Below are 19,532 nucleotides of genomic sequence, written 5' to 3'. Positions count from 1 at the left end.
AGATCTGGAGCTCTTCTGTGGGTATCATCTAGGCTGTCAAAATGTAACACTCAAGAGCCAACACAACTTTTGTGTGCTCACTCTCTCTCATACACATGCACATGCACACAAAAATATGCACATGCGTGCACACGCATTCCTTTCTCTGTCTCAACAGCAAGGTGCTCTCTGCTCTCTCTGCACAATTATAGCCTCTGAGTTTACTTACTCACAGTCTGGTTTCAGCTACACAGAGAGACTGATTAGATGCCTCTTAGTTACAGTTCCAAGAGGGAAATTCTAATTGATTCGTTTTTGTAACTGTGAGTGACGTTGAAGTCCTAATGACTTCTAGGGAACACTGGTGCACGTAAGTGTCAGGTGGCAAGCATCCCAGAGGATGAAAGGTTACTGAGAGCTGGATGTATAGCCAAGTGGCATTTACAATGCATTGCACTGTTTCAGAGTCAGATAAAACTTCTAAATTTGAAATTAGTTAACATTTTTATATTCTAAGATATTTTTTTCTCTTTTACTGTTTATTAGTATCTCTTCTTTTCAAATGAGATACACAGTCTCCTTCACCTTCAGGTAGCCATGATTTTTATATCTCTCTTTGCAAGTAATCACAAAAACTAATATATCAAATGTCATATCCGTTTGAGAAATTACCTACCGTTAGAATTTACCAAATTTTCCATTCTGACTTTGTGTACATTATACAAGTTGCACATTTTAAACAAGCTTTCTAATTTTGAGTAAAACATTGAAACCGTAATACCAAAATATCAGGTTTGTTTTGCCATTTAATTGAAAGACTTGGCCCATCATCTGGTAGTTTGTATACCATACCAAGTGTATAGATGATGATCTGAAATTCTTAATAAATGTAACCATGTTTTTAGAGGTAGTTTATTTCAAACCAATACAATCACTTAAAATGATCTATTTTTGGAAATATGCTAGCGAATTATCTTATACAAGCTCTTTAATACTTGACTTTGAAGACAATTTCACGTTAAGAAATAATAATTTCATTAACATAATAAAAAGAGTCAACATAGGACAGTAGATCTGAAATTTTTAATGTGTCATCAGCTCGATCTGAATATATGCCAATGAGAGGTTTCTGGGTCAGAAGGCAAGGACAGTGGAGAAGATACAAGACGATGAGAAGGGACTACATAGTATGTATAAGCTTTTTTGGAGTTTTGTGTTTTGTGATCAATGAACTAATGTGAAAGGGTGTCGCCACAGGGTAAGACACAACAGAGCAAATTCCACTTAATACATCTCTCATCAACTCGATTTCCTATCCATTAAATAGGGAAATCGTATCTACTTTATAAGGTAATTATGAGGGTGAAATAGGAGAATATATATAAAGCATCTAAGAGAGCCTCTAGTAAAGGTATACAAATGCTAGCTTGTTTCTACCTTAAAATATCTTTTTTTTCCTTTGAGAGGCAATCTCAAATCATATTATATTGCATAGAAATCTACTCACAACACACTTCTTTCAAAAAAAAAAAACACAATCCAACACTAATAAGATTAGACTAATTCTACTTACACTGTTAATAAGATTACCCCATTCCTTACCACCCCACCATTAACACTATGATCAAGTTTTGATGCCATTAAACATGTTATTGGATGTGTCTATTGATGGGCAGCTTTATCAGGGTCTGTCTTACTAGGATAATAGAGGAAAATACCACAGATCCATGAACACTCTGTGATCTGCAGACAAGCAGCATAGCATAACCATCACCAGAGAACCTGTTGAAAATGCACAATTTCAAACCCCACCATAGATTTATTGCATACAAATCTTCATTTGAACAAGATCCTCATGCATTCAAGTAAGAAGATAAATGAATTAATGCATTTAGAATGAAGTGATTTTTGTGAAATTTCTGAATGTGGAGTTTTTCACACTATGGGGAAAAAGAAAGAATTGAGAAAATTAAAGGAAAGCACAGTCTTACCTTTGTCTCTGACCTATTTCCAGAAGCTTCTGAACATCAGTTTTGGAAGTTTTCTCATCGTTTTTCAAAGACTGATAAGAAAAGTGGGAAAAGGAAATCTTATTCAAGTGATACAGTGAGGCTCACTTTTGTCTCTATGGCACAGGTGTGACTGCTCTTATGGCCCTGGAACAAGAATGTGCAAATGAGGCCACCATGGTCCTCATGGCTCTAAGGTGCCCATGAGAATTCATGACACCAAGCACAGTATAGGTGCTACACAGTGGTGAAAGTGAATATACTGAGTCTCTCAGCCTTTAGAGGTTCGACAGAGGGGAGAATGCTCTCCTAATATTGAGGTCTCTTTACAAGCAAGTAGAAAACACATCTTTTGCTCTTCCGTTGAAGTTTAACTGTGTTCTTTGCAGCCATATTAAACCAGCTCTGGCATAGTTTCTACAAATACAAAGGGACATAAAAGACATCTCTGAATAAGCTATGTAATAACATAATGCAAGATCAAAGCAGCCAAAAAAACATGTACCTGTTTGGTCTTGTCTATTTATTCTTAATGAGTAATGCAGCAGCATGCACAGGAAAACAAGGGCCATGTAAAATTGTAACTGGTATGAAAAGATAGGGTATTAAGAGAAACAATATGTACCACCTCAGTCATTAGTGTTTATTTACTCTGGCAAATCCAGCATCCACAGACTGTGACTTAAAACAGAAAAGCCCACTGAGCTATTCTCGTTATAGAATCTGGCCCATTAAGCCTTCCCCAAGAACTTTCTTATTTATAGTCAATAAACTATTTAACAGGGTAACCTATCTTTCTTGATATTAGATGTTGAAAGGGGCAGTGATATTATTTGCAGGAAAAGCAGCTGTGGCAGGCAGAAAATCAAGAATCTTAGGAATGGCAAATACTTTGTTTACTTAATACCTATTTAACAAATATCTCTCATGAATTATGCAAAGTCCTGTGCAGAGGGACGACATCTGCCTTCACAAATTGTAGAGTCTAAGGCTAAAATCAGATAATTTTCATACAGCAGGATCAGCATTCTGATATGGATGTGGTGGGCTGAACTGCATAAGAGAAACTTCTTCCCTAAAATAACTGACAGAGGTCATAATTAGGAAGCAGCCAATAAAAGGCGTTTTGCTTATTTGGAAAGAATAGCTTTATATAACATACAAAGAGGGTAGGATGAGGAAGGGATGGAGGGCATTGCCAATCATGGGATTCATAGCTCAAAGTGCATCATGGTCATATGGCCTGGGGTGGGTCACAAAATCTGCCCTCTGACTTCCTTAGGTGAAAAACAGGGATGAGATTTTTGAACAGTCTACTTTAGACATTTATTGAAAAAAACTCAAAGGGCAAAACAGATGTGGAAAAACACTTGATGAACAGTGCAATAAAATAGGCCTATTCATTTGCTGACCATCTGCTATATTCTGGGCATTCTGACGGAAACCAAGATGAAGCGGATGACTGTCTTCAAGACATTTACAATCAAAACAAAAGAAGCAAACAAACAAACAAAAAAACATGAGATGCAGAAATGAAAAGGGTAGATACAGCAAAATGTATATAATGAGAAAAGCTAGGGCATCTTGGTTATTATTTATCCAGCAACATCTGAGGAAGTGAGGTTCACTTCTTGGAAAATATTCTTAGTTCCTTTAAGGATTCTAAGGTTGATTTATGTACAAATTAATCAATGTAGTGCTTATTGGCTGACCTATATTACCATTCCATCCAGGGGCTATGGTTACAGAGAAAACTATAACAACTTTCAAAACTCCTTTCTTCATGAAGTTCCACTGGGAGGAAAATGTGGAATGGGTTATGTAGTTATTCACTATTAGTTTAAAACCTAGAATCACCATTTATTAGATGTATGACTGGGCACTTCCTTGGCCTATTTGAATCTTGCTTCTTCATTTTATGAGTGAAATATTACCTTAATTTTGTGAAGAGGTTGCTAAGAGGATTTAATAAGATAAAAAATGAAAAATATCTTGCACAATGGCTTACAGAAAATGGAAAAACGCTTTTTAAAAAATGGCATTTAGTGGTAGGATTGTTACCCTTTTAAAAGCCATGAATCCATGATATTATATATTGTTGTTAAGCAATTTTCCAGATTGTACTTGGGTGTCTTGACTTAGGCTGCTGGTGTAGACACACTGAGTTTCCTGACCATACATGGGCATCTAACCATATGCTTGAAATAATCTCAAAGTGGCAGGTATTCCATGCCTCTGAGAAGGGGCCAGGCCTACTGAACACTCTTTGTAGTCCCATGTAACTGGTGAATTTCTACTTAAGGATAAGATGTAATTCTGGTATCAGCTTCCTGTAAAAATTGACTTAGTTTCCTTTTTATCCAAGTCAGGGCTTTCCTAACATTCTATGTATTCTTCCATCTTAGCACTGTTACCGCCCTGATACTCATCTCTGTGTTCTAATGGAATGTGGGTGGGTTTTGTGCCTTTTTTTTTTTTATGTTCTCAAGTTGTAACATAACTTCAGGAACAAGAGCTTGGGCGCTGTGCTCATATACCTGCTCTGCCACATAATTCTCACTGTGTCCTCCATGGTTTCTTAACCTTTCTCTAACTCCCGTTTTCCCACTTACAAGACAGCCATAGCATAGTGTTCATGTAAAAATTAAATAGAAATTATACAAAGAATACCTAATGTAAGACCTTGAGACCATGTTCAATAGACTGGAGTGGCGACTGACACCATCATCATCCTTATCAACTTCATGGAATAAAAAGCTAAGGATAACAGTGACTCCACATGGTTCAGAAGCATGGTTCAGTGCAGTAACTAACAGACAAGCCCTGAAGCCAGATTTCCTGTACTGAAACTCTGGCTTCCCTTGCAACATTCAAAAATAACTTATCTTCTCTAAGCATAATTCCTCATGTGTAACAAGAAAAATCACATTAATAGTACACATCTCAGAGATATATTATGAAAATTAAATTCTACAAAACAGCAAAGCTTTTAGTATGCATTATGTCCTCAATAATTTCAATATTCAAGCAAATATTAAAATATAAGATATTTCAGAAAAAATTTTTTTTAGATAATGATCTTGTCTCTGGTTTTTGATTGGGATTTCACTGAGTATTCATACATTTTCATAGCTGACTCTCACCTTTCTAAGGCATTTACCCATTTTAGTAATGAGGTTTATTAAAGAATCTTGAGAACTGTCCTTTGTGGAATTCAAATTCTCTTCTAGAGATCATCCCTATATTCATTCAACTCTTGGTCATAATTAGTTTTCATCATTTTATAATATAAAAAACACAGGGGGCAAATTGATCTTAGAAGCTTGAGAAACTGATGGCCTTGCCAAGCACACAATTTTCTCCTTTCTGAATTTGCAAACCACAGATTCCCAGACTGCATTTCAAATGGCATTTCTTTTTAAAGCTCATATGATAATAAATAACTCCCATGGTCAAGCCCAGAAAACATATTCAAAACTGGTAAAGAAAAAAATGCAGGAGTCTTTTAATGCTAATCCACCGAGACAGGCCAAGTCCTTTGCAGCCAGGAAATTTAGTTTTCATCTCACCTGAAGGTTGACTTTAATTCCATCAAGTTCTCTTGATGTCTTTGTCAGCTGATGGAGGATGTTGCTTCGCTCCTTAAAGACTTCTTTCAGCTGCTTTTCTAGATCTTCATAGTCCTGTCTAACACAGAAAAAAATCGCATGAGAGCCCCTCAAATGCTCCCATGTGGCTTTGGCCACTTTAAAAATAATCACAAGCCCTCGCATTTAAAGCAAAATCAAGATTAATTGAAACCTTAATTACTAGGATGTTTTATTTGTCCTCTTTCATCTAAAAGGGGAAAACTGAAAACCAAAGAGCTGTATAACAAAGGTTTCATTTTGCATTGAGGACCCTCCAGGCTACAGAGAGTTTCCAGAACAATACTGCATATCTTTGATAGATATAACATAGCTTATCAGGTACCTCTTGGAAGACAGATATTTTTCCAAACAGCAAAGAGATATGATTTGAACCAACGTATCCCAAGGACACAAACAGATTCTGACATTAGGGAGACACGCTTGGGGACAGAGCCAGAGCAGAATGTCGGGGTCTTGTTTTATCACTGCTGTGTAGGGAAAGAAGTCCACTGAAAAGGCACCCCTTTGCAAACATGTCTAAGAATGTCTATTGCTATTAAAGAGGAACAGGAAAAAAACAGAATATCTATGAAATCAGTCAATAAATATTGTAATCAGAGTAAAAATTGAACAGACTTGTTAATTTTCATGAAAGAAAGACTTACTTAACTCCATATCATATATATACACATATTTTCTTTTACTTTTTTCATATGGTCTTTGTAAGAAGGCCAGTAGTGTAATTCTCATTTTGCAAATATAAAAGAATTGAGCTCAGAAGGACCAAGTTACTATGCTAAGTTCCTATTCAAGGCATAAATGAGCAGGTAGGGTATGTTTATGTATGCTATGGTGTGTGTGTGTGTGTGTGTGTGTGTGTGTGTGTGTGTGTGTGTATGGGGAAAATGTAGACAAAGAAAAAGATAATTGCCAGGGCAGCCCAGAACTGTAACTGAGAGAGAGAGGCTAAAATAATCAATTGGAGCACATAGGAGAGTTGCTAATCCAGGAAAGACTTCCTGGAAAAAGTAATACAAAATATAAAATGAACTTGTTAAGATAAATAGCAATTAGCTATAGAAAAGGGGAAAGCACATGTAAATACTAATAAAAATGTGCTCACTGAATTTCTGAAAAGTGCATAAGTATCAGAAGGTTTGGAGTCCTAACTCAGGGGTTGGGACTTCCTGCTAAATGAGGATGTGGAAAGCATGAAAAAAACAGATGCAAGACGCTTAAGTAACAGGAGTTTTCACAATGTGAAAATAAATAATTACACAGGGAGTGACATGGTCGGATTTATGTTTTGTAAAGATTTTCCTGGCTAAAAACTGGAGAGTAAACTGGAAGAGGGAAAAACCTGGAGAAAGGAAGTCCACAGCAACAATCCAGAGAAAAATTTGTGGTGGCTTAAATTAGATTAGAAGCAGCAGAGGGGCACCTGTGTGGCTCAGTGGGTTAAGCATCCGACTCTTGATTTCAGCTCAGGTCATGATCACGGGGTCCTGGGATAGAGCCCCTAGTCTGTGCTGACAGAATGAGGCCTGCTTGGGATTCTCTCCCTCTCTTTTTCCTGACCCTCCCTCTCCCCCCCACACACAAACTCACTCACTCTCTCTCTCTCTCAAAAAAAAAAAAAAACATGAAAAACAATTAAAAAAAGGTTAGAGGAAGCAGAGACAGAGAAGCTTGCACTGATTTCAGCGAAACAAGCAAAATTGAATCAATAATATATAATATTTTTTAAAATGTCTTTTGTCTGTGTGTGTTATGAGGAAGGAGAGGCAGGGCACTGGCCTGTTTCTGCCTTGGCAAGTGTTGGACACAGCCCTTTACTGAGAGAGAAGTCATAGGAAAAACAGTTTTTTTAGTTAAAGTCAGGTTGACAAGTTCAATTCCAAGCTTGTAAGAAAATGGCTCAATTTTCTAGTTTTTTAAATTTTCAGTCTTACTGCAGAACTATAAAGGAACTAAGTCTAGAATCTACAATAGGTTTCTAATACAATTATTGGGTTATGTAAATTTCTTTTTCTGAGATACGGTGCACGTAGTGGCAGAGAGGCAGAGAGAGAATCCCAAGCAGGCTCCATGCTGTCAGCTCAGAGCCCTTCGAGGGGCTCAGTCTCATGAAACTCGATATCGTGACCTGAGCCAAAATCAAGACTTGGATGCTCAATCAACTAAGCCACCCAGGTGCCCCTGTTTTTGTTTTTGTTTTTTTCCTTAATCATCTTTTAACTGTTGTTTTCTAGTGGTCTTTGTATTCTTGTTTGAAGGAAATTGGAATGCTCCCTTGCTAAGAACCTCACTATCTCCCCACGGCCTTTAGATTTCCACTGGTGAACAGTGTCCCAGGTCTCCTCTCAGTCTCTCTAGCAAAGTCATATGATGATGGGCAAGGCAGATTTCCATCTATTTCTAATTATTCAGCTTTAGTTCATATCCCAATTTGTTTCCCCTGAATGTTTGTGACAATAAACACATCTCCAAAATTACCTTAAATGACCAGAATAAATCACAGTGTTGGATAACATGCATTGGTAATGTATTACATATAAGATGTGATATCATACATATCGACTCATTTAATTTGCACAACTCTGTCAGATAAGTAGTAGCATGAACCCCACAGTAGGGTTGAAGGAACTGAGTCACAGGGATGGTAACTTTCCAGAACACATTTCTATTAAGGGTGTGGTAGATCAGTCAGCCTTCAGAGTCCTATGTCTTAGCCAGTACTCCGGAAGAATACCGTGACTTGACTAGGCATTTATCATAGTTAAATATTCACTGTGCTATTGTAGAACTTATTATGTATTACTTCTTCCTTCACTATTGCATATATGTCTTTGGTATTGAATATTGTTGCCATTTTTATTTACCATTAAGTAAAATTAGGAATAGCATTTCCTGTTTTAGTATTTACAATTATCTTTTAATTCTATCACCATTTTGGCCTTCAGATGAATTCATGTGGAAAGGAGAACCAATTTAGATCCTTTTTTTGTTCAGGTCAGTAAACTGAAAGCCACAAAAAGGATATAATTTTTGTGATTATATCAAAATTTTATATCACAATTTTGTGATTATATATTAGTCACAGGGAAATATCATCGAAAGTGCTAATTAATAGCACCACTCCAGATTCAGTCATTCAAAGTTCTTATAAAAGGAGAAAAGTAACCTTAATGAAAGCACTGGATTTCTCACACTTTCTTGCATTTACACATGAGTGCATATTTATCTCCCAATGCAGGTTATTTTTCCCATAACATACATATTTTTTTATATGTATATGATCCTCCTAGAAGTGTACTCTGCAATTGGCTTGTATATCTCAGAGCTCTTTCCATGTCTACACATATTAAAATCCACGCACTTATATTTTAACATACTTTACCACGGGACATTTAGGGTGTTTTCAAGTTTTCTTTCTCTCTTAAAAAGTAATGAAATCCACATATGTGGGTACAAATATATTTCACCAGAAAAAAACTCACAAATATATCTTAATGAAAATTCTTATGGCATATATTCTTAGAAATAGAAATATTTCACTCCAAAGTTAATGTGTTAATTTTTATAGGTACTAGTAAATTGCTATTCTAGTCTATACTTCTAGTATCAGTATAGTATTCTGGTATTCTTCTCAACACATTCACCTGAACTGGAAATTGTTTTCCTCCTTTACTTAATATATGTTCATGGCATGAGTGAAACATTGTACCTTTTCTAGGACAAAATTTCGATCACTTCACTGGAAAGATTATATTTTCATAACTTTCATTAATACTTGCATTTCTGCCCTTATGAATGATCTATGTATGCCTTTTACCCACTCATATTTTGGGTTAGTTTTTGTATTAGCTTGCTGGGGCTGCTGTCACAAAGTACTACAGAAAGGGTAGCTCAAACAACAGAAATTTTAATTTGTCTCACAATTCTAGAGACTAGAAATTAAAAATCAAGATGTTGGTAGAGTCAATTCCTTATGAGGACCGTGAGGGAAAGATCTGTCCCAGACTCTCTCTTTGGCTTACAGATGGCCGTCTTCTTCCTATGTGTCTTCACATTGTCTTCTATGTGTGACTCTGTGACTAATTTTCCATTTTTATAAGGACATCACTCAGATTAGTTTAGAGCCCACTCTAGTGCCTTATTTTAACTTGACAGCTTCTATAAACACCCATCTCCCAATGATGTTACATCAAAGGTACTGTAGATTAGGACTTCAAAGTATGAATTTTGGGGTGTATGACTCAACCCTTAACAGTTTTTTAATCTATTGACTTATAGAAATTTCTGCCCAGTATGGTTTTTAACTGTCTATTATGGGGAAAATATTTTTTGTAAGTCTGTTATTGATTTTTAGATTTCCTAACTCCCCAATTTCTTTTAAATACACATGGAGATATGGCACAAAAACAGACACATAGACCAATGGAATAGAATAGAAACCCCAGAACTAGACCCACAAACGTATGGCCAACTCATCTTTGACAAAGCAGGAAAGAACATTCAATGGAAAAAAGACAGCCTCTTTAACAAATGGTGCTGGGAGAACTGGGCAGCAACATGCAGAAGGTTGAAACTAGACCACTTTCTCACACCATTCACAAAAATAAACTCAAAATGGATAAAGGACCTAAATGTGAGACAGGAAACCATCAAAACCTTAGAGGAGAAAGCAGGAAAAGACCTCTCTGACCTCAGCCATAGCAATCTCTTACTCGACACATCCCCAAAGGCAAGGGAATTAAAAGCAAAAGTGAATTACTGGGACCTTATGAAGATAAAAAGCTTCTGCACAGCAAAGGAAACAACCAACAAAACTAAAAGGCAAACAACGGAATGGGAAAAGATATTCGTAAATGACATATTGGACAAAGGGCTAGTATCCAAAATCTATAAAGAGCTCACCAAACTCCACACCCGAAAAACAAATAACCCAGTGAAGAAATGGGCAGAAAACATGAATAGACACTTCTCTAAAGAAGACATCCGGATGGCCAACAGGCACATGAAAAGATGTTCAGCGTCGCTCCTTATCAGGGAAATACAAATCAAAACCACACTCAGGTATCACCTCACGCCAGTCAGAGTGGCCAAAATGAACAAATCAGGAGACTATAGATGCTGGAGAGGATGTGGAGAAACGGGAACCCTCTTGCACTGTTGGTGGGAATGCAAATTGGTGCAGCCGCTCTGGAAAGCAGTGTGGAGGTTCCTCAGAAAATTAAAAATAGACCTACCCTATGACCCAGCAATAGCACTGCTAGGAATTTATCCAAGGGATACAGGAGTACTGATGCATAGGGCCACTTGTACCCCAATGTTTATAGCAGCACTCTCAACAATAGCCAAATTATGGAAAGAGCTTAAATGTCCATCAACTGATGAATGGATAAAGAAATTGTGGTTTATATACACAATGGAGTACTACGTGGCAATGAGAAAAAACGAAATATGGCCTTTTGTAGCAACGTGGATGGAACTGGAGAGTGTGATGCTAAGTGAAATAAGCCATACAGAGAAAGACAGATACCATATGGTTTCACTCTTATGTGGATCCTGAGAAACTTAACAGGAACCCATGGGGGAGGGGAAGGAAAAAAAAAAAAAGAGGTTAGAGTGGGAGAGAGCCAAAGCATAAGAGACTGTTAAAAACTGAGAACAAACTGAGGGTTGATGGGGGGTGGGAGGGAGGGGAGGGTGGGTGATGGGTATTGAGGAGGGCACCTTTTGGGATGAGCACTGGGTGTTGTAAGGAAACCAATTTGTCAATAAATTTCATATATATTAAAAAAATAAATAAATAAATAAATAAATATACATGGAGATAAATCTTTTCCTAAATTTATGGCCTCCATATTGCTCTTGCACAAATAGATCTTCTCCACTCCAATGCTGTTCTTTAGAAGTGGTTATGATCTATTCTGATGTATTGATGAATTTGTTACAACACCATTTCATGGTTTAATTATTAAAGCTGTGTGCTACATTTTGTTATTTTCTAGATTTCCCACTTTTGTTTTTATAGTTTTATTGCTAATTTTTCTGTATTTGTGTATTCTCAGTGAATTTTGGAATGATCTTGTCAATTTCATAATAAACTTCCATAGGGAATTTAATTGAAACTGCATTTGTATTATATTTAAGGAAATAGATAACAAGAGAGTATCTTTCAATCCCAAAGATAGGTGGTCTCATATATTATTTAACAACTTTTATATGATTCAGAAATGCTTTAAAGTTACTTCAAAGAGTTCTTGCTCATTTCTTGTTAGACCTGTTGTTATTGTGGATGGATTTTTCCATTCCACTGCCTAAATGAATGTTGTTAGTTTCTTTTAAAGCTACTAAGTTGATCTTGATTCCAAATACCTTATTAAACAAACTTAGTACTTGCTGGAGTTACTTAGTTGATTTGTTTGGCTATTACAACTAGGCAGTGGTATTATCTTTGAATGGTATCAACCATTTTTTATTCTCATAGTCACAACTTTTTTTTTCTTTGCAAATTGTACTGCCTAAAAGCTCCAAAAAATGCTAAATAGAGAAAAATGATAGCAGACCTTCTATCTTGTGTTTTTAAGATAGCTATATTCATTGTGCTTCATCAGTGACTACAATGTATGCAACTATTTGCTGTAATTTTCAGATGATACCATTTTTCTTAGGACTTTTTTTTTTTGAAATTGAGTTGTGGTACTTATGCAGAAAAGAAAAGAAAAAAAAAAAACCCACAATCCCCAGGCACATTTCATGAACTCACACAAAGTAAATACATAAGAATTTTAAAAATAGATAATACACCCCAGATGATATTAACTTCACTCATTTATTACATTCTTTCTCATCTTCAAATATAACTAATATTCTTACTTCTCTTATTTCATAAGTATTTGCCTATGTTTGAAATCTGTGCAAATGAAATTACTGAATATGTTTCCTTTTATTTGGTTTTATACAACATGGAGTTTGTAACACTCTTCCATATTGTGTGGAGAAATAGTTCATTTAAAAAATGTTTTTTTGGAGAGAGAGAGCATGAGCAGGGGAGAGGGGCAGAGGAAGAGAGAGAGAATCTTAAGCAGGCTCCACGCTCAGCATGGAGCCTGACGTGGGGCTCGATCCCACAACCATGGGATCATGCCTGAGCCAAAACCAAGAGTCAGAAGCTTCTGGAGTCAGGTTCCCTGGAGAATAGTTAAGTTTTATCACCACACAGTATAGTAATGAATAATCATATTGCAGTGTGTGTATGCTAGTGCTGATGCATACCTTTGTTTTTGTCCAGTTTTCAACTGTTACGAATAAGGATATGAATATTTCATATGTCTTGTATTTAACATGCAAGTAAATGTATGCCAAGTATATATCTAAGAAAGGAATTGCTTATTAGAGGGCATGCATTTTCAACTTCAGTAAATACTGCCAAAGAATTTTCCAAATCTGCTATAGCATAGGAGAGGTGAAGAATTTCAATTGTTTCAAATTCTTATACACTACGGTATTATAGTTTTCAATTTTCAGTCACCCTACCTGTTGCACAATAACAGTTTGCTTTAGCTGTAATTTGTATTTTACTGGTTGACTCAAAGTGAGTACTTTACAAAAATGATTTAAATATTATTTTTAGGGCACGTGGATGGCTCAGTCAGCTAAGTGTCAACTTTGGCTCAGATCATGATTTCACGGTTCACGGGTTCAAGTCATCAGGATCCACAATGACAGTGTGGAGCCTGCTTGGGATTCTCTCTCCCTCTCTTTCTGCTCTTCCCTAACTCACACTTTCTTTCTCTTCCAGAAATAAATAAATAAACTTTAAATATAAATGAATAAATAAATATTTTTTTCAATAAAATGCCTGCTCATGCCTTTTGCCTTTTTCCCATTGGTTTTCCCACTGTTTATTAATTTGTAGGTTGTATTTATATATTCCATACATGAGCCTTTTCATGGTTAAATGTGTTGAAAATATAATTATTCTGCTGTTGGAATTTTTGATCTCTTAATGGTGTCTTTTGATTAATAGATATTGACATTATAAATATAGACTAATTTATTAATCTTTTATATTCAGAGTAGTTCACTGGAGTTGTACCACTTAAATCTATAAATATTTGAAAAAAATTTTATCTGATTATAAATGTTATCTCTTATGAACACATTCATTTATAATTGTATATTGCTAGTACATTAAAATATGGATTTTGGTATATGATTTTGCATTCAGAAAATTATCAACTATAAAATATTATTTGTGGAATATTTTGTATTTTCTACAAGTATAACCATATTGTCTGCAAAAATATAGTTTTTTATTTTTTCAATCCTTAAGTCTTCTATTTAATTTCTTTATATTACCTTGTTATTAAGGACCAAAGATCTATTCTACAACGTTCAATACAATTTGTGATGTAAAATCCTTTGTTTATTCCACATTGCACCTTTTTCTTATTCCCAATTACAGGGGAAAAAGATTTCAATACCACAAATACGGTATTTCCTATAGGCTTTTTGGTCAATTTTTAAGTTTTTAAAAAATCAAATGTAAACACGTTTTCTTCTATTTCTGGTTTCTAACTCTGTTCAATTTTATTCGTTAATGGAATCTGAATTGTGTCAAACATATTTTTTTTCATTGTAGTATAATGTATTAATTGTGCACTGCTTTTTCATTCCTCCCATCCTTTCCATATTGCAAATGTAGGCAGGATAAAAACCCCCACACCATTCAATCGGTCACGTGACACTTCAATGGAATGTTAAGGGACATGACACACTGAAGACTGTAAAGGATGTTTATCTGATTTTTCTTAGTTTCTTGTTCTCCTGCTAATGACCACATGAAGAAATTGCCCCAGATAACTACTGCAACTTCAGGCTTCTTCAAAAAGAAATCATGTGGAGCAAACCTGAATTTGATTCAAACCCTGAAGCAGAAACACCCCCAACGACTCTTCAACATGAGTTCAAACACTGTTATTTTAAGCCATAAAGCTTTTGGAGTAATTTGTAATATAACAGTATCACAGTAAAAATTTGTCTCAGTGAATGAAACAATCAACAAAACTGAAAAGCAACCTATGGAATGGGAGAATATATTTGCAAATGACATATCCAATAAAGGATCAATATCCAAAATATATAAAGAATTATAAAACTCAAAACCCCAAAAATGAATAATCAATTCAAAAACGGGCAGAAGACATGAATAGACATTTTTCCAAAGAAGACATCCATATGGCCAACAGCCACATGAAAAGATGCTCAACATCACCCATCATCAAAACCACAATGAGATGCCACCCCACACCTGTCAGAATGGCTAAAATCAACAACTCAGGAGACAACAGATGCTGGTGAGGATGAGGAGAAAGGGGAACACTTTTTTTTTAAATACATGAAATTTATTGTCAAATTGGTTTCCATACAACACCCAGTGCTCATCCCAAAAGATGCGCTCTTCAATACCCATCACCCACCCTCCCCCCCCACCCCCCATCAGCCCTCAGTTTGTTCTCAGTTTTTAAGAGTCTCTTATGCTTTGCCTCTCTCCCACCTCTCTTTTTTTTTTCCTTCCCCTCCCCCATGGGTTCCTGTTAAGTTTCTCAGGATCCACATAAGAGTGAAAACATATGGTATCTGTCTTTCTCTGTATGGCTTATTTCACTTAGCATCACACTCTCCAGTTGCGTCCATGTTGCTACAAAGGGCCAAATTATGGAAAGAGCCTAAATGTCCATCAACTGATGAATGGATAAAGAAACTGTGGTTTATATACACAATGGAGTACTATGCAGCAATGAGAAAGAAAGGGGAACACTTTTGCACTGTTGGTGGGAATACATACTGGTGCAGCCACTCTGGAAAACAGTATGGAGATTCCTCACAAAATTAAAAACAGAAGCATACCTGGGTGGCTCAGCTGGGTAAGCATCTGACTTGGTTTCCCCTCAGGTCATGATCTTTGGTTTGTGGGATCAAGCCCCGCATCAGGCTGTGTACTGATAGTGAGGAGCCTCCTTGGGATTATCTCTTTCCCTCTCTCTCTCTGCCTCTCCCCTGCTCATTCTCTATTGCTCTCTCTCTTTCTCTCTCTCTCTCTCTAAAGAAATAAATAAACATTTTTTAAAAATTAAAAATAGAACTACCCAATGACCCAACAATTGTACTACTAGCTATTTATCCAAAGGATACAAAAATGCTGATTTGAAGGGGCAGCACTATCAACAATAGCTAAATCATGGGAAGAGCTCAAGTGTCTATCCACTGATGAATGGATAAAGAAGATGTGGTGTATATATAATATATATATATAAGATACACACACAATGGAATACTACTCAGCAATCAAAAAGAATGAAATCTTGTCATTTGCAACAACAAACATGGAACTAGAGTGTATTATGCTAAATGAAATAAATCAGTCAGAAAAAGACAAATATCATAAGACTTCACTCATAGGTGCAATTTAAGTAACACAAAAGATGAACATTGAGAAAGTCAAGGAAAAATAATATAAAAACAGAGAGGGAGGCAAACCATAAGAAACGCTTAAAGAGAACAAATTGAGGGTTGCTGGAGGGGAGGTGGATGGGGGAATGAGCTAAACGGGTGATGGGCAGTAGGAGGGCACTTGTTGGGATGAGCACTGGGTGTTATATGTAAGTAATGAATCACTGGGTTCTACCCTTGAAACCAATACTACACTGTATCTTAAATAACTTGAATTTACATAAATGAATGAATAAATAAATATATAATAAGCAGAAAAAACTTGTCTCATAAATGCATCCATTGAGAAGATCACATACATTTTTTTCTTTTACACTATTAATGTGCCGAATGACACTGACTCGTTTTGCATATGATTAAGGCTTACTGATTCATTTTGCATACGATTAATGATTACATTAAATCAAACTCTCATTACTGAAATCAATCACTTTGTTTATCATATATAATTATGTTAGATTCAATTTGCTAATATTTTATTTAGGATTTTTACATTAATTTTCACAGAGCAATTTAGTCATAAATGCCCTTTGTCATTATAGTGATGTAAAGCTTTGTATCTAGGTAATGTTTAGCTCATAAAAAAATTGGGAAGTATGCTCTCTTTTCCTGTTATATGAAAGAATTTGTGGAAGGTTGGTAATATTTCTTATCTGAATGAGTAGAATTGACAAGTAAAATCATCTGGTCTGTAGTTTCCTTTGTTAGAGGTCCTTAGTTACAGATTTAATGTTTTAATAGATATTCAACAAACTTCAAGCTGTATTACAAAGCTGTAATCATCAAGACAGTATGGTACTGGGACAAAAACCGACACTCAGATCAGTTGAACAAAACAGAGAACCCAGGAATGGACCCACAAATGTATGGCCAACTAATCTTTGGCAAAGCAGGAAAGAATATCCAATGGAATAAAGACTGTCTCTTCAGCAGGTGGTGCTGCGAAAACTGGACAGTGACATGCAGAAAAATGAACCTGGACCACTTTCTTACACCATACACAACAATAAACTCAAAATGGATGAAAGACCAATGTAAGACAGGAAGCCATCAAAATCCTGGAGGAGAAAGCAGGCAAAAACCCTTTGATCTTGGCCACAGCAGCCTCTTACTCAACAAGTCTCCAGAGGCAAGGGAAACAAAAGCAAAAAAAACTGTTGGGCCCTCATCAAAATAAAAAGCTTCTGCACAGCAAAGGAAACAATCAGCAAAACTAAAAGGCACTACAAAATGGGAGAAGATATTTGCAAATGACATATCAGTTAAAGGGTTAGTATCCAAAATCTATAAAGAACTTATCAAACTCAACACCCATAAAACAAATAATGAAGTGAAGAAATGGGCAAAAGACATGAATAGACACTTCTCCAAAGAAGACATCCAGATGGCCAACCGACACATGAAAACACGCTTGATTCATCATCAGGGAAATACAAATCAAAACCACAATGAGATACAACCTTACACATGTCAGAATGGCTAACATTAACAACTCAGGCAACAACAGATGTTGGCGAGGATGCAGAGAAAGAGGATCTCTTTTGCACTGCTGGTGGGAATGCAAACTGGTGCAGCCACTCTGGAAAACAGTATGGAAGTTCCTCAAAAAATTAAAAATAGAACTACCCTACGACCCAGCAATTGTACTACTAAGTATTTATCCAAGGGATACAGGTATGCTGTTTCGAAGGGGCACATGTACCCCAATGTTTATAGCAGCACTATCAACAATAGCCCAAGTATGGAAAGAACCCAAATGTCCATTGATGGATGAATGGATAAAGAAGAAGTGGTATATATATACAATGGAGTATTACTCGGCAATCAAAAAGAATGAAATCTTGCCATTTGCAACTATGTGAATGGAACTAGAGGGTATTAAGCTAAGCGAAATTAGTCAGAAAAAGACAAATACCATATGACTTCACTCATATGAGGACTTTAAGACACAGAACAGATGAACACAAGGGAAGGGAACCAAAAATGATATAAAAACAGGGAGGGGGACAAAAGAGACTCTTAAATATGGAGAACAAACAGAGGGTTACTGGAGGGATTGTCGGGGGGGGGGGGATGAGCTAAATGGGTAAATCATTGTTGCACTGTATGCTAACTAACTTGGATGTAAATTAAACAAAAAAATAAATAAATAAATAGATATTCAACTATCCACATATCTTAATTTTCCCTATGTCAATACGAGTAATATACATTATTTTTAGGAATTTGTCCATTTCATCATCATTCATTTATTTCATGACTCTGAGTGTCAGAAATTTGGCCTGAGCTCATCCGGACACATCTGCTCTAGGCTGAGCTAACTCTTGTTTCCCTGATCGTTTTCTGGTCAAATAAATGGCTCTGCTTCTGTGGTTGACTATCAGCTTGTCATGGAAGCCATGTCTCATATGTTCCTCAGGATCCAGAGAGTTAGCCTGTGCTTATTCACATTCCAATTGGTTAGAGTTCTAAGAAAATTAGCAGACGTAAAGGAGTATTTTTCAGGTTTAGGCTGAAAGCATTATGATATCACATCTGCCACATTGCATTGGTCACAAAGCAGGTCACAAGTCCTGGACAGATTAAGAGGCAGAGAAATAGACTTCATTTCTTCTTGAAAAACTATCCAAGTCATAATGTAAGTGAGAATGTACACCAGAAGAATGATAATGGTCATACTTCTAAATAATCTGCTACAGAGCCCCAGTGGTTAACTTCTCAGTACTTCATTCTCAGAGATTAGCCCTTTGAGTACTTTGCCACCTTGCTCACTGGTGGTCCTCCTAGTCCTTCCAAGGGATTTGACATTCTGTTCAGTTTTCCACTGGCTTACACACTGACAACAAATATGTTCAATTTCACTAAAAATGGAACTTTCGGGGCCATTGTTTAACTAACTATTTTCTTTAGTTCTCAAAGACTATCAATAGCTTGATGCAATCTCACCTTTTTCTCTAACTTTGAATATCTGAATACTGTTATGTGCAACTACCCAGTCTTACTGTCCTAGTGCAAGTCCTCATGATCTATTTATAGCACTGTATTAATTGACATTTTTTTCTTCTCCAATCCATTTAATGCACTGCTCTCAAATCAGGATTTCTAACCTTAAAGTTCAATTTGCATCAATTTATAGTTTAAAATATCAGTGCTCTTTGGCTACGTCAAGGTCTAGGCCATATGCCCTCTGGCTTGAAACTACCTTTATTCTCCTTCTGTTTCCTTTGCTCAGGTTTTATCTCTTACCTCTTACGTGTGCTGTATTTAATTATCGACCAGTGTATTTCTTGAAAGTCTTTAAATGTATTGTGGTCTAGTTTCATTCACATGAATTAACTGAAACTGAAATTAAAATAAATTCCCCAAATAATCTTATGTTAAATTATTTCTA

The 19,532-nt window shown here is 36.1% G+C and overlaps 1 protein-coding gene across 5 annotated transcripts in view; it reads right to left on the bottom strand.

Moving 5' to 3' along the window:
* Nucleotides 1-19,532, bottom strand: part of LUZP2 (leucine zipper protein 2) — a 500,147-nt gene that overhangs the window by 260,452 nt on the left and 220,163 nt on the right. For 4 of the 5 annotated variants that reach the window (XM_023239657.2, XM_023239656.2, XM_023239654.2 and 1 more), the window contains exons 2-3: nucleotides 5,558-5,675; nucleotides 1,971-2,041 (exon numbers count right to left, since the gene is read on the bottom strand). In XM_023239657.2, the coding sequence (XP_023095425.1) occupies nucleotides 1,971-2,041; nucleotides 5,558-5,675 (189 nt within the window). The remainder of the gene's footprint in view (nucleotides 1-1,970; nucleotides 2,042-5,557; nucleotides 5,676-19,532) is intronic. The other variant, XM_019812198.3, reaches the window with a different exon arrangement.

This window comes from Felis catus, chromosome D1, assembly GCF_018350175.1.
Source record: "Felis catus isolate Fca126 chromosome D1, F.catus_Fca126_mat1.0, whole genome shotgun sequence".
Taxonomy (NCBI): domain Eukaryota; kingdom Metazoa; phylum Chordata; class Mammalia; order Carnivora; family Felidae; genus Felis; species Felis catus.
The sequence above is the reverse complement of the archived record's forward strand: the minus strand, read 5'-3'. Positions and strand labels throughout refer to the sequence as shown.